The 26860-nt window shown below is 40.2% G+C and overlaps 1 protein-coding gene across 1 annotated transcript in view; it reads left to right on the forward strand.

The window, feature by feature from the left end:
* LOC131233785 (uncharacterized) overlaps positions 1–26860 on the forward strand; it is a 154061-nt gene that overhangs the window by 125183 nt on the left and 2018 nt on the right. The window contains exons 41-42 of the mRNA XM_058230575.1: positions 19247–19368; positions 19515–19719. Of these exons, the coding sequence (XP_058086558.1) occupies positions 19247–19368; positions 19515–19719 (327 nt within the window). The remainder of the gene's footprint in view (positions 1–19246; positions 19369–19514; positions 19720–26860) is intronic.

Raw genomic sequence — 26860 nt, forward strand, 5'->3', positions numbered from 1 at the left:
CCCTAGCCCATCACCTAAGTGTTTCAAGCCACAATAATTCCTACGACTGTGCCAACCGTGTCCTGAGCCACCCAGTCCTTTTTTTTTTTTTTTTTTTTTTTTTAATTCCTCAAATTTAATCCGGTGGCTTCAGATCAGCAAACTGAAGTTTAGTCCCCTGTAGTGAGATAGCTAAGGCATGGACCTTTGACAAATATCTTTTACCTGGATCCTTTTTCCTTGCGTCCAGGCCCTGTTGTTCCAACCAGTGTTTGAAATATTGGTATCACGCTATGTATCGCACCCTTGGTATACAGATACGTATCGGTTATCCCACGGGATATATTGTTTGTATCGCATAATTTATCACACTTTTTGGGAAACATGGGAAAACATTGGGAAAATGGGTGAATTTTTTAATGAAACTTCGGGGATTGTTAAAAAAGCCCTTAATATACACATTTAAATCATAACATCTCAAAAATAATAATAATAATAATAAATGCACATAATAAATTTCCTTTGTATAGGGTCCTAAGCTATGCGATGTTTAACTGAACTAATGCAACTATATTTAAATTGAATGCATGACATTTATACATGTATCAAAGTAAAAATTGAGAAATATACGTATCAATGATGGGGACTGGTTGTTGCCTAGACCCATATAGAGTTGCACAGTGGCTCGTAATCATTGTCTCTATCTCAATGGGGTCGGGAATAGTAGTGTTGCTCGACAAATCGACAATACTGTGCCTAGGTACTAAGTAAACTCTATGGGGTCCACTGTGATTTATATATTTTATCCACTCCTTCATCCATTTTACCATATAATTTTAGGACTTGGGACAAAAAATAAAGCATATCGAAAGCTTAAAAGGACCACACTACGAAAAATGGTGTGAATTGAACGTCCACCATTGAAAAATTCCTGAGGGCCACAGAAGTTTTGGATCAAGCTTCAATTTGTGTTCTCCCTTCATCCATGTTATTGTGGTCTTATGAACATTTGGATGACAAATAAACATCACTATGAGCCCTAACAAGCTTTCAACAGTGGAAATCATTATTCCCATTGTCTCCCGTGGTATGGTCCACTTGAGCTTTGGATATGCTTTAGTTTTGGGCTCAACCCTTTAAACCAGTTGTAAAAACGGATGAACGGTGTGGATAAACCACTTACATTCACAATGGGCCCAAACTCCATGTTAGATTCCATGTTGCGTGGATAGCCAAAATCCCTATTAAACAGGGACGCGGTTTGGCTAGCGACGCTGCCACTGGACGGGGATTAGCTATTGAAGTGACGTCACCAAGTTCTGTGAGCCCATTATGATGTATGTGTTGTATCCACACCGTCCATTCATTTGAAAATATCATTTTAGGGCATGAGCCAAAGAATGAGGCATGTCAAAATCTGTAGTGGACCCCACCACAGAAAACAGTGGGGAGAGTGATTCCCACCGTTGAAACCTTCCTAAGGCCCACTGTCATGTCTATTTGAAATCCAAACTGTTCACAAGTTAACATAGACATGAAAGAAGGGAAAACACAAATATCAGCTTGATCAAAAACTTTTACGGCCCTTTGAAGTTTTTAATGGTGGACATCACTCTCCCCAGTGTTTTCTATGGTGGGGTCAACTGGAGCTTTGGATTTGACTCATTCTTTGGATCTTGCCCTAAAATGATCTCTCTAAATGGATAGATGGCGTTGATACAAAACATACATCATGGTGGGGCCCACAGTACTTGGTGACATCACTTTAGTAGCAAGTCTCAATCAGATTTCACCATTGCAGCAGAGAGGCTGAAGCCATTTTTGAAGAAAGAGGGTTCCAGAATGACCGGAACCCTAAAATCCCTGAAAGCCCGCCATTTTCAACTCCATTTTCGAAGAAAGAGGGTTCCCGTAGGATCAGAATCCCTAATTTTTATCTGTTTCCGACGCCATTTTCGAAGAAAGGGTTTTGGTGCTTTTGGAATCCCAAATCTCCACGAGTTTTGTGGATTTCTCGTCGAAAATTATGTTGCCATTTGAATTAAAGAAAAAGAAAATTGCACTTACGACGCACGTTGTCGATCGATGGAGTGGCCCACCAAATTCTTGATCCGATTATGCAATCTTCTTCTCTACAGGTACTAAAACCCCCTCTCTCACATTGATTCAAAGATTTATATCGAGGAAAATCGTGACAATATCGTGAGAATATCAACGAATTTTGTGCGATATCAGGATACAAATAATCTTTCTTTCTTTTTTTTCTTCTTTTCTTCTTTTTCCTAATTTCCAATTGCTTTTTGGGGGTTTCGTATGGCTTGCATGCGATAATGATATTATTGGCCGATATATCAACCGAAGTATCGATATTGCGAACATTGGTTCCAACTAAGTAGCTTCATTAGTTAACCATCCTCACCTTCCGCGTTTCTTCACACCGCTAGCCTTGGTCACCAAATTGTAATTGATCATAGACTCCAGAATTATGAGCCCCCTCCAACCCCTTGTTATCCTGCTAGGCTTCTTATGATGAACTTCCTAAAGCTTTTGGTTCCCTCTCTCTACTACAAACTATAAAAATTGCAATGGTTTCCTCATCATAGTCGTTGAAAGTAACACCCACCATCTTCTGTACCTAACCTAATGCTTCCTTCTCTATTTGAACCCCCACCTCCAAACACACACACATGCGCCCGCACAAAACGGATGCGAGTTTGCCTGCGACACCTAACCGCAAGAAGTTCCTGTAGTTGGAAGCTAGGCGGGGCCCTCCATGAGGTTTTGTGTGGAATCCACCCCATCCATCTATTTTTTTCCACCTCATTTCAGGACATGACACCAAAAATTAGGGAGATCCAAAGCTCAAGTGAGCCACATGATGGGAAACAGTGGGAAGGGAAAGACCAACCGTTGAAACCTTTCTAGGGTCCACCAAGATGTCTATATTCCATCCAAACCGTTCGTAAGGTCATTCCCACTTGGATAAATTAAACGCACAAAAATAATAGTCTGATCCAAAATTTTTGTGGCCCCATTGGTTTTTTTTTTCCTTTTTTAAATTTTATTTTTAAGGCAATGAAGAGAAAGTTCATTAAAAGAGGGAAAACAACTACAAAAAGGGAAAAGAAACAAAAGAAGGAGAACTGCGGAGATAGCAGAAGACACCTAACCACCAAAAAAAGTAAGATCAACCCTATTTAAATCCTTAACATTAACAGCCCATTCTACAACCATCATTTTAGCCCTAGCACCCACCCCCTTCGCAGAAGTCGATCGATCATTGAAACATCTTTTATTTCTTTCCTCCCAGACAGCCCACCAAATGGCAAGAATGGCCATGGGCCAGATAATCGATTTGATTTTTCCAAGCTTGGATCCATTCCACGCAATCAACATCTTAGCAGCCGAATCCGGAACACACCAGGAAACTGAGAAAAACTGGCAGAACTCCATCAATATGGGCGAGGTAAAGGAACAGTGAACCAGCAAATGGTTCACAGACTCCGCCTGACGCATACAACAAAGGCAAATGTTGATAATTTGCATGCCTCTCTTGGCCAGGTTATCAACAGTAAGAATTCTATTACGAGCCACGAGCCATCCGTAGCATTTGATCTTAGGAGGGACTTGATAATTCCAAATAAAAGGAGTCGCATCAAACTGAGGCTGGGCCGCGGGATAAATAGCTGCATAGAGAGACCTGACTGAGAAGACCGCGGATTTTTCCAGCAACCACTCAATGTTGTCCGGCTGAGAGGGGGTGATCTTGGAATTGGAGATGTAATCGTGAAGAGACGTATAGTCAGCAACCTCACTGTCATTGAGATTTCTGGTGCATTTGATCTCCCAAACAAACTGAGTGGAAGTGAAATAACCACATCTATTAATAAAAACTCCTTTGTCAGGGGAAAGCCGATAGATTTGCGAGAATAAAAATTTGAGAGGCTTTTCTCCAACCCATAGATCTTCCCAGAAACGAGTCGCTGACCCATTGCCCAGCACATACCTACTGTTGGCTATTATAGGGTTTTTGGCTTTGAGAGTTCCTTTCCAAATGTGAGAGGCTTTGTAGTATGACTTATCTTTAGGCCATCAATTTCCATGGGAAGCACCATACTTACCTTTAACAATTGAAGACCAAAGGGCATCTTGTTCCAACGCAAATTGCCAAGCCCATTTCCCCAGCAGCGCCGAATTCATTAGCTTCAGAATCTTAATATTCGCACCTCCCTCTTTGAAGACCTTGCACACCTGATTCCATTCAAGAAGATGAATCTTCCTCTGATTTTCCTTGCCAAACCACAGGAAGTCTCTTCGAATTTTCTCTATACTCTTAAGAACCGACCCTGGGCATCTATACAGTGACATGAAATAAAGGGGAAGACTAGATAGAGCAGCTTTGATTAGAGTCAACCGACCACCCAGGGACAGATATCGACATTTCTAGATGCCAGATATCTCTGAAATTTATTGATAACCCTATCCCACATGCTCTTCGGCGGGGAACCCATTGAAAGGGGTAGACCAACCAAATATGTTGGGAACGAATCAATGCGGCAGCCGAGCATGGAAGCAAACTCTGGAGCGACTTCTGTGGAACATTGACGCCGAGGATCTTCGATTTATTCATATTGATCCGTAATCCCGAAACCGCTTCGAAATAGCGAAGGGCAATGAGGAGGTGCTCAATTTTCTCATCCGAAGCTTCAGAGAATATTAGCATGTCATGTGGGAACTGAATATGGGTTAGGGGAGCTGACAGACCCGGCATCTCAATACCACGCAGAAGACCTTGCTCTTGACCTCTCTTTAGTATTTGGGACAACGCCTCTCCCACAATAAGAAATAAAAGCGGGGAGAGAGGGTCCCCCTGTCTTAAACCTCCCGAGCTTTTGAAGAAGCCTCTAGGCGAGCCATTTAGAATAATGGAGAAGTGGGCTGATCCAATGCAAGCAGCGATCCATCTTTTCCAGTTGGTTCCAAAGCCCATCTGCGATAGCATATATAACAGAAAATCCCAATCAACATGGTCATAGGCCTTGGCAACATCTAGCTTATAGAAGACACCTTTGTACCTGGATTTATGACAGGTGTGCAGAACTTCATTGGCAATAAGCGCACCATCGATGATCTGTCTGCCTCTTATGAAGGCATTTTGATTACTGGAAATGAGGCTCCCAATGACTTTTGACAACCGAATGGATAAAACTTTCCCCAGAATTTTGTAGGGACTCCCTCTCAGGCTAATTGGCCTAAATTCAGCAAATGAGGACGCACCTGCCATGGTTCGCTTCTCCAACTGGATCCAGCAAGAGCAGCTTATTGATTTGCCGCTTTCGGGGGCGAGATTCACATGGACCAATGGTCGGGCATCTCCTATCCAATCTTGCCTAGATAGATTCCTTGTCTCACCAAAATGGCTCGAGGCTTTCCCGACTATAAAGCAAATCGCCATGCCTCGTACCACTTCTGATCACTGCCCGATTCTTCTCAGTGTGGAAGACGACCATTGGGGCCCAAAACCTTTCAGGTTCAATGCTTCGTGGCTCCATTCGAAGGATCTCCATCAGAAAATCATAGAATGGTGGACGTCTTTCCAGGTGAAGGGATTTGTTGGTCATAAGTTGCTCTGTAAACTCAAACTTCTCAAGGAAAAGCTGAAAGAATGGCACAAGGAGGAAGCTTATAAACGTGAGGCAGAGATGGAAGCTCTTCTGTCCGAGTTACAGAGAATTGATTCCGACTCTGAAGAAATTCCGATGTCAAAAGAGGTCCTAGTCAGGCGTATCTCCATCATTCAGGACCTCTCGAACAAAGCTCTGGAAGAAGAAGCGTCCTGGAGGATTAAATCCAGAGCTAAATGGATTGCAGAAGGAGATAAAAACACTAAATTCTTTCATCAAATGGCTAGCATGCATTCTCGAGCAAAGGTAATTCTCAGTATCTACGACAAAGGTATTGAGGATAGAAAGGAGATAGAAGATCTCGCCATTTCTCATTTTCAAGCACTCCTGTCGTCCGAGAACTGGACCAGACCGACTTTAGATTCTATTTCCTTTAACAGGCTTCAAGCAGATGATGCGGATTTTCTGGAATCCCAATTCACGGAAGAAGAGGTTAAGGCTACCGTGGATGCTTTGGGAGGGGATAAGTCTCCAGGTCTAGATGGTTTCCCGATCGGCTTTTACCAAATCTTCTGGGATTTAGTGCTCCAGGATGTCCTTCAATTTGTCCAGGAATTCTTCACTCGAGGAAGATTGTTGAAAGGGCCTTGGAGCAATCCCCCATTGTTTCTTGTCATTTGACCCACTTGAGTTTTGGCTCTGCCTTATTTTGGTCTCATATCCTGCAAGTGCAAGCAGCTCGCAAGAGACCATCTGTGAGAAAATGAGGGGCCGCCTCGGGTGGGCCCCACTATGATTTGTATGTGAAAACCTCTGATTATCAGCTATGTCACCTCATGTTAGGCCATGGCCCAATTTAGGCAGATTCGTGATTCAGGTGTGTCGCACCAATGGAAATAGTTGGGATGGGGACGCCCACTCTCTTTATTTTGTACAAAGCCCACACTATTGCGTATGTGAAATCCAATCCATCCAATAGGTGGGTGACACATCTGTCACCCAATATTATGCCCAAGGCCTGAAAATCCAGCCATTTTGCAATTCAGGTGGGTCTCGGTGGAATCAACAGTGGGTGTTTGCTCCCAAGTGTTTCCCTTGGTATCACCCACTTAGATCACAGCTTAACTTGATTTTTTTGCCCTAGCCCTAATGTGATGCGACACATTTAATGGTCGGAGTAGATTTTACGTACACATCACGGTGGGGCCCACCCAGTTTGCATTCACAGATGGTCTCTTGTGGTACAACTTGCAGGAGACCATATTTGTGTGTGTGTGTGCGCGCGCGCACATCATATTATTGTACTCCCTTATGGCATGCTTTCTTTTTTGGGGGCTAAGTTCTTATAAACAATAAGTTCAAAGTGGTACACAACTCTAACAGAACTCTTCTTCCCTTGAATTATTTTCTCTCTTTACTATGTTATTGATGGTATGAAGTGAAAAATTGATCCCAAATTGGAAGAAACGAATAACAGATTGTTCATGCCAGATTGTGGGTCTTGAATGCAAGAAAACACATGTAGGAATTGAAGGACATGAAATTGGGGAAAGAATAAACAAACACAAATTTAGGGCACCAGATCATTAGAGAAGATAAACCTGGGGCATAAAATCACTGGATTTAAAAACGCTAATGAAACCCCAGTAATTAACCCATTCCAAGTTGTAAAGAAAAGAGTCCTTCAAATAACCATGTCTCAAACCATATGCATACTTTGTATTTATAGGTATTTATATGCACTCAATTATAATACCACTGGATTTAAAAATGCTTATGAAACCCCATAAATTAACCCATTCCAAGTTGTAAAGAAAAGAGTCCTTTATCATAAGCATACTTTGTATTTACAGGTATTCACACACACACACACACACACACACTCAATTATAATACCACTAGATTTAAAAATGCTTATGAAACCCCAGAAATTAACCCATTCCAAGTCTAAAAGAAAAAGAGTCCTTAATCATAAGCATATTTTGTATTTACAGGTATTTGTGCACACTCAATTATAGAACCAGTTTCTCACAAAGCAAGTGTGGACAAAAAAATAATAATAATAAAATCGTTACTATTCGTTTATGTGTAGAGATGAATAGCACACATGCATGAACAATGCACGTATGAACAGTGCATAGATGAGCTAGTGCACATGCGAATAGTTCATGATGAACAAGGCACACATGTGGACACTGCTCAGATGAACAATGCATGAATTTGAGGTCGATAAGATGATCAAATCACCTACAAGACCCAACAATCTTATTGGGAAATTGTATATGTATCTTCTGGCCTCTTTTGGTATCCATACAAATCATTGGTCCCATCACTAGATCTAAGGTTTAATGGTGGGGGCTGGTTGCATTAATTAATCTTGGCTTGGAGAGGAACTGACACACAAGTTTTGCTTTGGGGTAGTGCATTGTCACGATCCTTGCTCACATCATGACTTTTCTACTTTTGTGGCAGTTGATTATCTAGTGCGAGTCCACTATAAACCATGTTACAATTGGATTGAGTAGATTTAGGAAAAGGAAGGAAGAAAGGAGAAGAAAAGAGAGAGATGTGAGAGGAGTTCTGACAGAGAAGCCTCATGTATTAGGGCAACAATTCCCCACACACCTTTATTAAAAACTAGAAATACAAAAACATACTCCACAGGAGCACACAATACTATGAACATGCACACACCAAAAAGCATATAAAAAACACACCATTATAAATACACCACTTGCACTCTTTATACTTCTCCTCAAGTTGGAGCATAGATATTGATCATGCCCAACTTGCCAGTGATACGAAGAAAAGCGTCCCAACTGAGAGACTTGGTAAAAACATTGGCCAACGGGTCCTCGGAGCAAACAAAAGGAATCGTAATTTCCTTGTTAGCAACTTTTTTCCTGAATAAAATAACAATCAATCTCAATGTGCTTCATGCGCTCATGGAACAAAGGATTGTTGGCAATGTGAATGGCAGCCAGATTATTGCAATGCAAAGGAATGAGGCTCGAAGGATTATAACCGAGTTCCTGTAAGAGGGTTTGAAGCTAAATAAATTCACATGTCGCATGATTCATCGCCCAATACTCGGCCTCAGCAAAAATCGTGCCACAATAGATTATTTCTTACTCTTCCAAGTGACAAGGTTGTCACCTACAAATGTTTAGTACTCGTATGTAAACCATTAATCATGCATACTTCCAGCACAATCAGCATCGAAGTAACCAGATAAATGAAGGTGGTAGTAGGCCTATATCTAGCATCCTGGTCTTAGAGAGGAGATCAAGGGCATAATTCCTTTGAGAGAACACAACTCTGGGCTTAGATCGAGCAACTTCAATACCCAGAAAGTATTGAAGAGTCCTAAGATCTCTGATCTTAAATCGAGTCTTGAGAATAGATTTAATGTCCACCATTCCCTCAATATCCTCACCGGACAACACAATGTCGCCCTCATAGACAATTAGCACGATAATCCCTATGGGCCGATGACAAATGAATAGAGAGTGATTGACTTGGCTGTGAACAAATCCAAAATCTAGAAAAGCACGACTAAATTTCTCAAACCAGGCACGTGGGGACTGTTCAAGATTGTAAATGGACTTTTTTAGCCGACACACAAGCGGTGAGTCGTGAGGCACTAAAAAGCTTGAAGGCTAATCCATATAGACCTCCTTGGCAAGATCACTATTTAAGAATGCATTCTTCACATATAGTTGAAATAGGAGGCAAGACAAGTTTACCGTCAAGGAGATAACTACATGAACAAAGTTAAGTTTGACCATAGGAGAAAATGTATTAAAATAGTCCACGCCACATCTTTGAGTTTTACCCTTTCCAATGAACCGTGCCTTATAACAATCAATAGAAATATTTGGAAGATACTTAATAGTATAAACCTATGGACATCCAACTGTCTGTTTGCCTTTAGGTAGGGGAACTAACACCCAAGTATTGTTCTTCTCCAATGTCTGCATTTCTTCCATAATAGCCTTAGTCCAATCAGGGCTACTCATACCTTCCTTCAAATTACTTGTGGTAATATAGGAGGATAAGGAAGCTGCAAAAGACTGGAAGGAAGTTTTAAAATAATGATACGAAACAAAATTACTAATGGGATACTTTGTGCATGAGCGGAGAGGCTTGCACAAGGCAATGGGAAGATCATCAAGAGACGAGGGGGCTTATATTTAAACCACCAATAGAAGTGGATGAAATGATGGGTGACTGATCAATAGAGGATTTAGTCCATCGATCATACACAAGGATAAGATTTGAGGTAGATTGAGTGGGAGCATCATCAAGATAAGAAACTGAAAGGGGTATAGAGCTAGACTGCACAGGCTCCCCCTAAATAGTAAGAACGATTATGCAGAGATTTTTAAATGTCTTCAAAGAAGGTCAGATTGGCGGACACACATCTCTTGCCAATTAGAGAATCGTAACATTTATTCCCCTTTTGTGATCAAGAGTAACCTAAGAAGGCACACTTTGTGGCCCGAGGGCTTAACTTATCATTACTACAATCAAGAATTTGAACAAAACATGTACATCCAAAAATGTTAGGGGGTAAAAGAAAAGGTTTGGCATGCGGATGCAAATTTTCAAATAAAGATTTGTGTGGCAATATTCGAGATGGAATGCAATTAATGAGAAAAACGGTAGTAAGCAAGGCATCATCCCAAAATCGTTTAGGAAGATTCATACCGAGTAAGAGGGCATGGACGATTTCAAGAAGGTGACAGTTCTTTCACTCTGCCACGTCGTTTTGTTGAGGGGTTCGAGGATATTGAAATTGGGTGACTACTTCATTATAAAAAATATTGAATATATCAAAACTTCATGCATAGAATTTAGAAGGTAAACCGAGGTTATTCGTGTACAATCATCGATAAGGGTAACAAAATACTTATCCAAAAAGAGAGGTAATAGAAGCAATGCCCCGAATATCAGAGCGGACTAACTCGAACAGTATGAGTTTCCTCTCAGATAAACAAGGGAACATGGCCTGGTGGTGTTTAGAGAACTCGTAAGTTTCGCAGCTTAAAGGTTTAGAAACAAAGATTGAAGGAAACAAAAGTTTTTAACCTATACAAGGATGTATGCCGCAAGCAGCAATACCATCTAGACACTGACTCTATATTTCTAAGGACAAGGCACTAGATGCCACTATATGTGCATCGTAAAAATAAATAAATTCCTCTACATGCATGGCCCCCACCAATCATTTGCTTCGTCTGGAGGAACTGAAACACAAAGTAAAAAAGGAAAGAAGGTTACTAAACAATTAAAGAATTTCATAAGAGAACTGATAGATGATAGATTAAGCGAGAAGCTTGGGACATGCAGAACGGATCATAAATCCATAGCAGGAGAGTTTGATGGAGATCCATATACAAGAGTTTGGTTTCCATCAGCAAGAGTGACAAAATGTAACTAGCCAGAAGGAATATAAGTGCTAAACAGATGAGGCTTACCAATCATGTGTGAGGTGCCTCCACAGTGAATGACCTAGGAAGGAGGAGAAGACACATTGAGAGTAGTACTTGACTGAGCTATGGTGGCTTTGGAAGTATCAGGGATCTCACGTATATGTAATTGTATCAAGGCATCATATGCCTTACAAGACAAAAAAACATAATCACCTGAGGAAGACTTCTCTACTGTAGTAGTCTCTGAGGTCTTCTCGTAAATAGTGAAGTCACTACCAGCCATAAATACACCTGCCCAAGAAGGACAACCAATAAGATCCCAACATTGATCAACTGATTGATTTGTGTCCTCACAGTATGTACAAATGCGATATCCATCATGTCCACATCCTCATCCACCACGACCACGACTACCACATGGGAACCACGATCAACTTCACAGCCCCTACCTTGATTACTCAATCCTGAATCACGTCCACATCCCAGAGCACCCCAAGTTGGAGATGTAGAACCGTGGCTAAAGGAAGGCCGGTTTATAACAACATAATCAAACCGATCAGGTGAAGCAAAAGTAGAGGAGGAGGATGTAGTGACTGTAGACACATGGCATAAATAGCTATTAGAGTAAGAGAATCCATTACTATAATTTATTCCCCAACATTACGATACTTAGAATTGAGACTAGAAAGAATTGCATAATTCTAGTTTCTTCACGTTGCTTTCATACATGGTCATAGTCTGTTGTATAGTTGGAGGGAAGGGGGTGATAGAGATCCAACTCATCCACATCTCAAAGAGCTGAAAAATACTCCTTTAGGGATCTTGAATCTTGTTGAAATCTCTCAATGTCCGAGATCAACTTGAAAATTTTGGAAATATTCTGAGCTTCTGAAGACATATTATGAAGGGTGTCCCATATCCTTTTTGCTGAGATAAAAAACAAGATAGAATTGCTCACAGTAGGTTCCATACTACTAAGCAACCAAGCCATGACTTGGTAGTTATCTTTAGTCCAAGTCTTGAAGTTCCCATCAATAGAATCCAAAGCTTCATCCAAGAAATAGGAAAGTCTTATCTCTTCCTCCTAAAAACAACTTCACTGATTGAGCCCACTGCAAATAGTTGTTACTATTCAACTTTACTGTTGTGATTAACAAGGGATAGGATTCCAAAGATCCCACACCAGAGCTCAAAGTGATCTCTGTGCTCCATAAGGGTCCAAAAACATAAAACCCAAGAGCAAACTGAAATTGCATAGAATAGGATACCACGACTATGTGTGGAAACTTGGTAGAGTAGAGGGGGGATGATTAAGACCAAATAAAATTTATGCCAATTAAATCCAATTGCCTACTTAAACTAATATGCAAATTAAAGCTAAATAAAGAAATTTAGCACTAAGGCTTCTAAGCCATTAGTGGGTCCAATCACATTCTACTGATCATAAACCTATGAAGCAGCTAGTCTATATAAGGTGTGTGTGAGATGTGCTAACTATCAACACCTAGGATTCATCTACTCATGCATAAATATAATTCATCTAAACAATCACATAAGCATAATTGAACTAAGTGTTCAAAAACAATCCCAAACGCAAGCATATATAGTGGTTAGGTTTTCCTACTCCACTCCCGGCGGACATACTCAACCCATGAGTGTACTAGATTTCACTATCAGAGGTTTTAATTCAGGTTCACCTCTAACCTTTACAATTCTACACAAGGACCGCCTCCCTTAGAGATTTACGTGGTTTTCTATAGGCTCACCATAAACATTGGTCCTAAACTCATAATGCAAGGACCTACATTTACTCCCGTCCGAGGCTCCCTTGGAGACTAATACGTACACACCCGTGTCCGGTGGCCTACACAAGGGGACTTGATTTAGGTCCTACACAAGAACCTAATCGAGTTTGGCAATCAAACTCTTACACTCAATCCCATATAAGGAGTGTACATGGACTAACTTAATGACACTTGTCTAATTGAGCTCCGTTGACGCGCCTTCTCGGGTTGTTTGATCGATGCTCTCCCGTGCTTCAATCAGCTCCCATTTTTCTCCCCTGATCATTGATGTTGATGCTTTGCAATGCTTTAGCTCCAAGATCAAACACCTTGATTGTGATGCTTCATTGAGGTGACCAAGGTGATGGGAGGTTGGGTGAATCTCCTACAACACATGGGAAGGTTGCATTCCTAGGAGATTCACCTAGATGGGTGTTCTAGAAGATTTAGACTAGGTATACCAATAAGGTTGGGTCTAATCTCTAGAAAATGGTGGAGATTAAGTTCATCTTCAATATTGAGGTTGGAATCCTCATTAGAATGGTAAAGCTCAAGAAGATAAATCAAATTTCATGGGATTAGAGGCTTAAGGTGAGGGATATGAGTGGGGATTCACCTAAGCTTATATTGTACCAAAAACCCATCAAAATGCCCAATGACTGGATTTTCTTTATAAAGGAATTGAGTTCCAACGGTCATAAAACGGACAGAAACAGTTAGTCTTCGATTCGACTGAAATTAGCTTCAGTTGCACCGAATTAGCTAGTGGAAAAACCACTAAAGCTGCTGGATAATTTTTAGCATCTTCAGTTAGACCGAATCTAGTCTTCGATCGCACCGAAGCCAACTGAAGGATTCTCCGATAGAGCTGAATTACACGAATTTTAGGGCTTTGTTGTTGTCTTGTTTTGAGCACTTTCGGTGGGACCGAAGGTAGCCTGAAATTGTACAGTTTGTTTTCTAGCAACTCAAGACCTCTAAAGCCAATCCAAGCATGTGAAATTAAGGCTCCTAATGTTAAGGGATGATCAATAAAAGGTTTACCTATTAGGGTTAGGATCATCTTAGAGGTTTAGGTTGTTTTAGGTCAAGGGTTAGGGTCACCAAGGCACCTCATATACTTGTTATTTGCTCCTTGATGCTCTACGTCCTCTTATATCTTCGGTCTTCAGCTTCCAATGGCTCAACCAACTACATGAAACATGGACTCATGTAATTGACAAATAAGGTGCAAAAATCAGTGGACTAACACAAACAACTCAAGAAGAGGCACAAAGGGCAAAAACGGCCATAGATTTATAGAAATCTGAGTCCCGGATGATGACCTAGAGGTCCAAAATCAGTTGAAGAGGGAAAATCCAATAACAAGATCAAGGAATGGTTGAAACAAGTATCAACAACACCTCACAAGAGAAGCTTAAACACCAAGACATACACCATGAGCTCCAATATATATTCAGAACCCCCATGACCTAAAAAACGACCTTGTTGGTCCATGTTTTGTCTTCACAACCCCTCCAAACCAACCTCCCACTCAAGAACAACTCCATGAGAAGCTAAATATAGTGGATCCAATCCACCATGTGAAAAAAAACACAAAGAACAGCTACCGATTTGAGTGAAAATGAAGAAAAATTAGAGATTTGGGGTTTTTCCATCAGATGAGAAAACTAGTCCAAACATATCTCATATGAACTCCAAAAATTTTGCAAAAATCACCATAAATCTTCTAAAATTGAGATATGTTAAACCATGTTCTTCTCAATAATTAAAAAAATATAAATTTAAAGGTCGTTTGGAATGTACATTCTTGTGGAATCAATCAATGCGAAGATTCCTACTCTGGTACCAAGTTGGATCGAGTACATTTAGGAAGAGGAAGGAAGAAGAAAGGAGAAGAAAAGAGAGAGGTGTGAGAAAAGATAGTTTTGAGAGAGAAGCCTTGTTTGTGTTTTAGGGCAACAAGTCCCCACACACCTTTTATTAAAAGCTAGAAATACAAAACATACTCCACGAGCACAAAATATTGTGAACATGCACACACCCAAAAGCACATAAAAAATGCACCACTATAAATACATCACTTGTACTCTCTATAGTTACCTCTATTCGTCCTTTCATGCAACTAGAACCATTTGTTGTGTCTTCGGTTTCCTTTCTGACCCTGTGAATTGTTTGCTCCAATCTTTGTATCACAATTGACGCATCCACATTTGCCTTGAGACACACCTTAATGGTTGTCTTTTCCTCAATGTCAGGTGATTAGATTCTGCCAATCTGTCTATCATTCTTCTTCTTCTTTTCCGTAGAACAATTTTCGATCCTTCAGTTTGTTCATCTTCAGATTATTCTCCATCAGTAATATTCATTTGTTATTTTTTTTGGTCATCGCCATTTATTCATGACTCTGTTCATTTGTACATCCATTGGTTTATCATGCAGTGGATTCTTGAATTCATTTATCAGCAGTCCACTGGTGGATTTAGCAATTGATCCATCGGTGGATCTATTGAAAGATTCAACAGTTGATCCATCTGTAGGTCATTAATCAATCCATCAGTAGATCTGTCAATTGATCCAATGGTGGATTCTTTCTGTTCGTCATCTTGGATTTCGATGCTTTCTTCATATGCTTGTTCCTTTAAATTATGAAACTATTCCTTGTAAAGAGGCTTAAATTCCTTCCTACTACCATAATAGCTATGATTTTTCACAATAGCATGAGACCATTGCGACTCCTATTTTCTACGCTGGAAATAAGTGATGGATTGGATTTGATAGTCAAAATATCTCCTTCATCATCTCGTTAACTTAATCTTCATCATCCTGGAATGGTATAGTGCTCCACTTTTTTTTCTTTTTTTTTTTTCTTATTATAACCACTCTGGTATGGTGCTCCACTACAAGTCAGCATCTCAAAATAAGTGGGGTAACATGATGGATTGTTGTAAATAGTGGCGGAATAGGGAGGTCTGTTGCAAGGAGCATAGGAATCATCGCTTCTCTTAGACAAGTCAATGAGAATGGGAGGGGATATAGTTTATTGGGTATGGACTGTTAGCTAATGATTTGCACAAATTCTAGCTTAAATCTATTAGGGGACTGCAAGTGCTCAGAAATTGAGGCTGGGATTATGAACTGATTTAAGGATAGGACTGTGAACTCATTATGTTTTGTAGCTAAGGATTTTGGTTGAATGTAGGCTGCAGTAAAAAAAAAAAAAGGGTTTGGAATTTAGTTGGGAATCAAGTGTAAATAGAGCAGTGGTAAAGTAGTTAGGCAAGATATAGGTATTGGATACTAGAATTGGGTTAGTTAGAGGTTGTATTTTGGGCCTTGGTAGGGCTAGGACTGTGATTTGGGGATTTGGCTATAACACATGATTGTGTGTGATGGGTTGGTTGGGTGAAGCAATTGTAGCTGCTTTGGCACCTATTGATTTTGCACCTATTGATAGTGGACAACCAGCAAACGCACCAAGAGCTGGTGGGGAAGGATGGTTTATCCCTATATGCAGGCCCTCCTAGGCAAACCTTGGCGAGACCTCCCCATGGGCAACCCCCGTTTCGCATAGGTCCCTGAATCACACAGGGCCACGAGGTGTGGGCCCCACCTCGTGGGCCACCCCAGCGTGGAGATACGGTGCATCCTTGGAATGACACCAAGATGCCTCCGCATCATCCATCCACACTGGGGAGGAGACTCGAACACTGGGCTCTCGCTCTGATACCATTTTGATAGCGGATAATCGGCCAACGTACCAAAAGCTCCGGAGTTGTTGAGGAATGACCGATTTATCCCTATATGCAGGCCCTCCTAGGCAAACCCAGGTAAGACCTCACCGTGGGCAACCTACGCTTCGCGCAAGTCCCCAAATCGCACGGTCCCACAATGGGCCGCACCTCGTGACCATTCTACATCTCACAGACCCCACTTCGTCGGCCACCCCACCCTAGCATGGAGATACAGTGCATCCTTGGAATCACACCAAGATGCCCCCGCATCAGGTTTACTTAAAAGCAATGCAAGATATAGTTATTGGATACTAGACTTGGTTTAATTAGGAGCTGTATTTTGAACATCGGTTGGGTTAGGATTGTGATATGGGGATTGGACTATAACATGGGATTGTAAATGATGAGTGGGTTGGGTTTTATTCAAAAGCAATGTAGGATATGTTTTGAGTCTTGGTTTGGAAATTACTGAACAGTTTGAGTCAAGTTCTTAAGAGTGCATGGAACTTGGGGTTTTTTGTGTTGGTTCAAGATGGTGTTGTGGTTAGGTTTTCGTGTTTAAAATGGTTGAGGTTTAGGGTCTAGACGGGAAATGGTTTGGCTAAGGTATAAAAGTGTTATGGTTACTTTGGGCTGAGAATTTAGGTTTATGACGCAGGGATGAACGTGATGAGGATAACTACTCCGAATCCACAGAGCTTCTCTGGACTCCTCACAGAGACTTCTTGAATCCACGAGGAAAGAAAGCAGAAAATAGAAATAAATTCTAAGAAATTCGAAATTGATTAATTGATGAATAAAAACGAGTTCACAACCCTTTAAATAGGGGTACCAAGCAATGGGAAAGAAATCAGAATCAAACTACAACTCAAACTCCTAGAATCCGCGACTTACTATAAATAGTAAACTTACTATTTATAGACGGTCGAGATGTCTACTAGTGCGCAAGGTTTTCGGCCAAAAATAGTAAGTGTCCTATTTGGCTTCATCAAACCGTTCTCCTAATTATTCTAAGCTCTTTTCACGTTGGGCGCAACTCCTAAAGCCCGACGGATGAAGAGTTATAATCAAACTAAAACTTACTATTTATAGTAAAAATGAAATTAAAACAGGGAAACGACCGTTGATCCAGGGGTTTTTTCGCAATTCTGGGCTGCGCAACCCAGCGTAGCGGGGTTGGTTGGCTTCAGTAGCTCGTTCTACCCCAAAATCATATATTTTACGTCAGATAACTCATTCCGGATTGCAAGATACGCCCGATTTAAGGTTCGATGGTCTGGATCACTTCTGTCGTCGACCGGGCCTTTTCTGATCCATCTTGGCCATGTAACTGTCCGTGACCCGCTCTACATCAGTTTAGGATTAGGTTTTAAGATGGCAGACAAATTTGAGAAGGCAAAAAAAAAACTATAAATTTTCTAGTTTCTCATACAAAAATTTATGCAGTGTGAAGTGGAAAATTGGGCCCCAATTGCGAGCAACAAATTTCTGATTGTACATGACAGATTTCTTATTTTCTTTGTATCTTGAATTTAAGAAAACACTTATAAGACTTGTAGTTAGGAAATAGAGGAAGAAATAAGCTAGCAACAAATCTACAGCATCACATCCCAGGAGAAGATGTATCATAGATATAGGGCACAACAGCTCCAGATTAAAAGGAGTATCACACTATCCCTTGATATGTGATGTGCTGGTGGGCACTGGTTGCATATATCTATTTGATGGCCTCGTTATCCATACAAATCATTGGTACCATCTCTTGATATGTGATTTGCTGGTGGGCACTGGTTTTATCAAATGCACCCATTGAGTAAAGCTCGCCCTCCAGGCACATTAGCTTCCCTGCCAGAAACGAAAGTGTGGGATAGCTTGACTTGCTTTTTTCTATATATTCCTGTTTGAGAAAATATCCATGGCTGTGACCTTTTCTTAGAAATTAGCACCAGGATCCCTTTGTATGTCATTTAGGGTGAGGTAGTTCATATGAGGATAAATTGGGGAGGTGTTCAAATGCAAGGAACTCATCATTAAACATGCCCTAGGGAAAAAATAATAATAATAATAATAATAAAATTCCAGTCATCATGAGAGCTATTGAATATAGATGTTGGTCATCCTTTTCCTTACTGTTAACACACACACATACTTGATGAGTGCACCGATCTGATTTTTTATAGGCATGTTCATGATGGGCCACGCCTGATCAATGGTCTGGATTTCGCATCCGTTGTGCCATATTGGCACCTCTAGCACATATTGCCACTTGTGTGTTGTGTGCATCACTTCTCATGTCATGTAACAAGGATCTATAAAATCTAGGCCATTCATCTGATGCAGCCTCAACAGGTGGTGCCCCAAAAATAATCTCAATTAGGCGATCCTAATAATCTGATCACAAAACTTGTTGACATCGAATGTGGGCTGTTTATTGGGTTTAATTTAATCATCCATTTTTAATACTAGAAGCCCTATTGACTGATCGCATTAATGCGATTTCCATTGTGCCCCTTGCCAAAGCTATTGGCTACTAAAAAGTGTGATCTTATACATGCGTGGTAGTGGACAGGGATCTAGTGATGAGTATCCTTTAAAGGGAACTTTTAAACACCAGGTTTTTACTCAATTGTCTTTGTATGTAGTTTGTATCTTATGTAATGAAATTGACTCGTCCACTTCTTTTGTTTCAGCTATACTTTTGGAGGTGACTGGAACTCAACAAGATCCGAAGTCAGCAAAGTCTCAATCGTGGTGCTTATGAACAGATGTGAATATATACTAAAACAATTTCTGATTGATGAAAATGACCTAGGTACCATCGTAGCTTGATATCATAATTCAGTTGTGCTTCTTAGTATTCCTTCTCTACTTCATTGTCCATGCTATGAAGTAGCAGCATTGAGACTCACTAGCACATGTTTTAACTCAGATCTTTAAACATTCCTGCTGATCTTCCAGGTGAACGGCTGTTACCAACGGTTAGACTTGAAGAAATGATTTACGTCCTTCAGGAGCTAGCACGGTTGGTTATTCATACTGACACAGCTTCTGTCCTCCCTTTACAACCATATTTGAAGGAATCCCTCGTAAGAAATGAGAATCATGATGGGCGTGCACACCTCCTCGTCCTGCTTCCTGCATTTTGTGAGCTCGTTATCTCGAGGTTTGTGCACTAAACCTCCACACCCCCCTCCCCCCCGGCTCTCTCTCTCTCTCTCTCTCTCTCTCTCTCTCTCTCTCTCTCTCTCTCATGATTACAACCATATAGTTCATGTTTAGTTCCTTTTTGCACAAGCAGGGCCCCTCCAGCCTAAATGTTTGCAATCTTGCCACTCCATTGAGTTGTCCCTGACTCATCCTACATTAATATTGTTGTGTCTAGGGTTTGGGTATCTGAGTTTCCTGTAGGTTGTCTAGGGTTTGGTTGAGTGTAGATGGTTCCAGCTAGTTCATAGGGGTTTTTTAGTGATACAGTTTTGTAGTTTTGTTTATGGATTGTAGAACTATGGTTTAAGATCATACTTAAAATTGGGCCAGTGACTTGTTGATGAGGTTAAGGTTGGGTCTTGGAAAGGAGCTGAATTAGTGCTTGGGTATGGGATTGGACATAGGGTTGAGTTTTGGGGGTGTACAAGTGGGGGAATCGCACTAGATTTAGGGATTCGGTTCGGGCTAGAATTTAGGGTTTAAGATAGATTTGGGTGAAAATAGGGGAAGAACAAGAAAGAAAAACAAAAACAAATTTGTAACTTTGGAACTTGCTCTTATACCATATCTATGTAGTAAAACATGATATTTGAATTCTAAAGAAAGAAGTGTAATACTACATACTACTTTGGAGCAGTGTTTTAAATATCGACGATATCGGCCGATATATCCCACGATATATCTTGTATCCCACCTGTGCAATATGAAACGCACAGGTAGTACCGAAATATCCCACATGTTCAATCCGGTGAGCATTTTAACTTTCAATCCCCTTTTTTGTTGAAATTATGTTAAATCAGTGATTTACACTCCATTTACAGTGTAAATTGAAAAATGAACAGGCCTAAAAGAATGCCTAAAAACACTTTATTGGAATCTGTGAGTGATGAGGATATCCAAGCACCATACCAGAGGGTTGAGCCAGTCTCCTTATGGCTATACAACCATTACATGGGGCCCACTTGGCCCAATTCACATTCCTAGCTATGTCGAAGACCCTACATGCATTGTCACGCATCTTTGAAGACCCCACACTAGGAAGATGCATGTGGATTGCATATGGGAGATTGATATACACATCGGACCATTGGATCATTATCATCGGACATCTCGATCGTAGATCCCACGGGCCACGAAATATTTTAGTTGTCTAGATTGTTTACATGCTTCATTATTTTTGGTATACCATATATTCGTGTTAAGATTAGGGAGTTAGGAACAGCTTTTAATTTATTAAGCGTCTTTATATTGAGAATCTTATCTAAAGGCATCTTTTTGTAAAAGGTCTTCTCTGATACTATAAAAGAGAAAGATGGGTGTGTGGAGCCCTAATGCCATTATTTTGAAAATAAAAGTTATGTTTTCTTTTCTTCATGTGATTTGAAGAATACTCAATATGATTTGGAGCTTGGGTGTGGTGTGATTCCATTCCCCATTCAACGGAGGTACGAGGCTTCCATATATCATCTTCATTCTCTCTTCCTTTCTATCTAAAAGAGGTATTTTTTCAAAAATTCATCTCTCTTCTTCCCTTCCTATTCAAGACCATTCAAATCATCTTTTTCTTCAACTTTTCATCATCCAACTTCAACCCCAATCAAAATCAACCATTGAAGACCTAAAAAAACCCTATCCAATGACCCACACGTGCGAGCTCCTAGGTTGACCGTATGGACAACCGCTCAATCCTTTGATTTCCCATTTCTTCCCCCATAAAAAAACCCATTCATTCTCCGTCCATAACCCTACCCTAAAACCTAGATCCCCATTTTCTAAAAATCCTAATTTCAAAATCCTCAATTTCCATAAACATTAATTTTCCAAATTTCAGATATTTCCCTTCCTAACCCTAATTATAAAACCTACAACTCTGTCCCTTGAGTTTGGAACGTGCATATGCTAAATTGGAAGTTATCCTTCCATCAGGCCTAGTTTTAATTGATTTATGTAATTTCTTAGCATGCGGCTATGTGATTTAGTTTAAATCAGATTTTATTTCTTATTGTTTAGAATCTTTTGTTAATCGAATTACTTTATAGACTCTTTCATAATCTCCACATTGCATGCTAGCATTAAATCATGTGTCCTGCATCAAATTTGGTATCAGAGCCATTGGTTTAGGATAGGATTTTTGTGTTACACTTGTGTTAGAGTCACATCTAGGGTAGAACTTACATCTAGGGTTGTTTGAGCATACATTGCATATAGAATTTAGGATCATATTGCAGATTTTTGTTACTAGTTTGGAGTGCTCCATTGCTGAGTTTTTAGTTGGATTTTTCCACTTATACCATTGCTGAATTTTCAGCATAGTAATCTCAGGTTGTCATCTTGCTGAATTTTCAGTTCGTAATTTTTAGATTACACTCTTGCTGAATTTTCAGCTTGGTACTCTCAGATTGCCATTTTGCTGAATTTTTAGGGTAGTATTTTAGGTTAACAGCTCGCTGAATTTTCAGATTAGTGTCTCTTGTGTTCTAATTTGATCTCTAGGTTGGTTTTGTCTTTGTCATAACATTACCCTAGGATCTAGGTTTTCCCCTAAGAGTTACCTTGTGTATGCCAACTCGTTCTGGACGTGGTTTTGGCCTACATTCCACTATGAATCTAGAATAAATTGTTGAGGCCCTTAATGCTATCAACAATCGTCTGACAACTATTGAAGCACACAATAAGACCACCGCAACTCAATTGAAAGTGACACATGCGCATGTCAATCAGCTTGAAGCCTCCCTTCGGGCAAACCCGAACACTGGAGAAGATGTCCGATCATAAGTCGGGAATCAAATTGAAGGAGTTGAGACTGTGCCACTTGCAATTGTTAGCTGCGCCTTAGGCCAGATTGTAGAAAGTGATGATTGGCGCATGAATTTAATTTTCCACACTTATGACAAGTGTTGTGGCAAAAACTGCAAGGTGATTATTGATAGTGATAGTTGCATCAATGTGGTCTCTGCTAACACCATTGGCCGTTTAGGTATGTTAGTCGTTCCTCACCCTTAGCCTAATTGAGTCTCATGGGTTGATGCATCTTCGATTCCTGTTTCTCAACGTTGTCTCATTCCCATCCAGTTTAGTTCTTATACGGACACGCTGTGGTGTGATGTTTTGCCTATGAATATAGGCCACATCATTTTTGGTAGGCCTTGGTTGTATGATAGAGACGCAATACTATTCGGTCACTCGAAGACGTGTTCATTTCTGTATAAAGGCAAAAGGATTGTCTTGAAGCAACTCCCGCCCAAAAGCACCCTGGAAAAGAAGGGCGTCAAGAAATGTGATCCTGAAGATGTGACAAAACTCCAACTTGAGTCTCTTGCTATAGTTAATGCCAAAGTGACTAAAATTGATTTGACGTTGTATGTCTATGTGACTAGTGAGGTCACACCTTAGTATGGAGATGCCACCTGAGGTTACACTTGAGGGTAGTGTAGAGTTATCACCTGAGGTAAGTCCGATATTGGAGGAGTCTAGTGTTATTATTCCAGAGGACATACCGGTTGAGCTTACACCAGTGCGGGACATTCACACATTAACTCTACCAAACCTTCATCACGATCAAATGAGTTCCGGGGAGGAAGTGGGTATGGAAAGACAAATAGATGAGCCTAGGACCCCTATAAATTATATACCCATGTCAATGTTCCATAGGCCTTCAAAGTCTACACATGCATCTATACAACATATGCATGACTTGCATGGGGAGATTAGAAAAAAATTCAATATAAGTAATGAAACATACAAAATGATTGCCACATCATAGGTTTAAAGAGTTTGTTGTGGGTGATGAAGTCATGATTAGAACACATCTAAAAAAGTTTCCACAGGGAACCACAAAAAAATTACAAGCCCATAGCGCTGGACCATATAAAATCTTGAAAAGATTGGGTTCAAATGCTTACTTGATAGATCATCCATCTAACATGGGTATCAGTTCCACATTTAATGTGGAAGATCTTGTATCATTTCATGTACCTTTCCCTAACCCTCACATGAATTTTGATGATGATGCCCCTAACCTGTCCCATAACCCATGGCCATTACCTGACCCCTCTTCTCAACATTTACCATCCGTACCATCCATACGTACGAGAAGAGAGGACATAGAGGATACCTTAGATAAAGAAGCGGTTTCCACACGACATGGAGGTTATCAGGAGTACCTTGTCAAGTGGAAGGGCAAACCAAAGTCAAACAATACATGGATCACAGAGGTAGAGCTTCAGTGATGAGACTCGGATCTCCTCGAGCATCATTGCAGCTTTATTTCGCTAGAGGTGAAATCTCCTCAGCCGAGGAGAATTGATGAGGACATCCGAGCACCATACCAGAGAAGGGCTAAGCTAGTCTCCTTATGGCTAGACAACCATTACATGGGGCTCACTTGGCCCAATTCACATTTCTAGCCACGTTGAAGACCCCACGTGCATGTTCATACATATTTGAAGACCCCACACTGAGAAGATGCATGTGAACTGCATATATGAGCTTGATGGACACATCAGACCGTTGGATTGGGTGGACATGATGATCAGAACATTGGATCATCATCATCGGACAACTTGATCGTGGACCCCTCAGGCCACGAAATAGTTTAGTTGTTTAAATTGTTTATATGCTTCAATATTTTTGGTATACCTTATATTCGTGTTAAGATTAGGGAGTTAGGAACAACTTTTAATTTATTAAGCGTCTTTATATCAAGGTATTCAAAATCGGTTACGTTTCAGCCGTAACGGCCGATACGTAACAGTAACGGCTGATATCGTTATGTGTTATGGGGTCGTAACGGCCACCCCCCTCTTTTTGTGCCCATAACAGCCGTTATGGGGCCGTAACGGCCGTTACATTCCATAACGGCCGATACGGTAGCGTAATAACTATTACGGGCCTAAAGAAAATAGGAAAAAAAAAAAAAAAACTTTTTTTTTCTTCTTTCTTTCTTTTCTTCTTCTCCTTCTCCTTCTCCTTCTTCTTCTCGGGCTGCTGCGATTGCGGTCCTACTGCGACTGCGGCTGTGGCTGCGGCCATTCTTCCTCTTCTTCTCGGGCTACTGCGATTGCTGCCTTACTGCGGCTGCGGCCATTCTTCTTCTTCTTCCGTCCACTATAATGTTTATTTTCCATCGAACCTATTGATAAGGTCACATAAACTTTGACCTTGATGAAGGGAGAACACAAATAGTAGCTTGAAAAAAAAAATGTCTTAAGAAATTTTTAATGGTGGGAATTAAATCCTTATTTTGTGGTTCACCTAAGATTTGGATCAGCCTCATTTTTTGGATCAGGCCCTAAAATAAGTTGGCAAAAATGATGGCCCACATGGATATACAACAAATGCATTGAGGTGGGCTCCACTTTTAAAGGGATACTCACTAGTGGTCCACTGAAGATTTAGATCTAGCTGAATTTTTGGATCATGCCTTAAAATGAGTTGGCAAAACAGATTGATGGCATTGATATACAAACACATCGAGGTGGCCCGCCTGGCCCACTAGTGGTCCACCTGAGATCTAGATTTACCTTTTTTTTTTCCAATTGTTTTTTGAAATAAGACCATTTGATATTTTTCATTTTTCACTGTCAAATAAATGTCCACCAATCCATTAGTGGGATAAGTGCCAATAAATTGTATTAATTTGAGGCTAGTTTGGGGCATCAAATGGTCCCCAAACCAGCCCCGAATCAACAACACTATTTACCTCAATTTAATTTTAATTTTTGTAAAAGATTTATGAGAAAAAATGATATCAAATTGTTAGGTATATGAATTACATAATAGGATACAAAAGTCCCTAAACTCTATATATTGAAATAAAATGCATGTGAGTCACGAAGTATGCAATGCACTGGTACTATAAATAAAAGGAAAACTTGAAAATATAAGATGTTTTGGTATTACATTCATTATAGTAAATTTATATAGATATTATATAGTTAGAAAACTAAATATAAAAGGTTTGCAATTAATTCTAGGTTGTCTAGTTCATAAATTCATCAGACAGTCCGATACAACTTCTTACCAAAGAGTGGATCGTTACACCACCATAAACATATTCCAATTTATAAATGAATGCATATTTGGAATGCTTAGAATATTCCGGATTTAATTCATATTTTTTTGGCTTAAAAAAAAAATTGCACCGTTACGGGCCGTTACGCCCCCATATCGCCGTTACACCCCTGTATCCGTATCGGTATCGGTGGGCACCGTTACGCCCACCGATATCGATACGGAATACCTTGCTTTATATTGATGATCTTATCTGAGGGCGTCTTTTTGTAAAAGGTCTTTTTTAATGCTATAAAAGAGAAAGATGGGTGTGTGAAGCCCTAATGTTATTATTTTGAGAGAAAAAAAAAAGGTTGTGTTTTCTCTTCTTCATGTGATTTGAAGAATACTCCATGTGATTTGGAGCTTGGGTGTGGTATGATTCCTTTCCCCATTCAACGAATGTGCGAGGCTTCCATTTATCATTTTCCTTCTCTCTTCCTTTCTATCTAAAAGATCTATTTTTTCAAAAACTTCATCTCTTCTTCCATTCCTATCTAAGACCATTCAAATCATTTTTTTCTTCAACTTTTCATCATCCAACTTCAACCCCAATCGAAATTAACCATTGAAGACTCAAAAAAACCGTATCCAACGACCCACACGTGCGAGCCCCTAGGCTGACCGTATGGACAATTACTCAATCTTTTGATTTCCCCTTGCTTCCCCCATCGAAAACCCCTTGACTCTCTATCCATAACCCTACCTTAAACCCTAGATCCCCAATTTCATATTTTCCCCTATTTCTAAAAATCCTAATTTCAAAATTCTTAATTTCCATGAACCCAAATTTCCCAAATTTCAGATTTTTCCCTTCTTAACCTTAGTCATAAAACCTACAACTTTATCGCTTGAGTGTGGAACGTGCCTTTGCTAAATTGGAAGTTCTATCCTTCCATCGGGCCTAGTTTTAATTGATTTATATGATTTCTTAGCATGCGGGCTTGTGATTTAGGTTAAATCAGATTTTATTTCCAATTGTTTACTCTTAATTACTTGGTGGGTTAGAATCTTTTGTTAATTGAATTACTTTATGGACTCTTTCA

Source organism: Magnolia sinica, chromosome 18 (genome assembly GCF_029962835.1).
Source record: "Magnolia sinica isolate HGM2019 chromosome 18, MsV1, whole genome shotgun sequence".
In the NCBI taxonomy this organism is placed as follows: domain Eukaryota; kingdom Viridiplantae; phylum Streptophyta; class Magnoliopsida; order Magnoliales; family Magnoliaceae; genus Magnolia; species Magnolia sinica.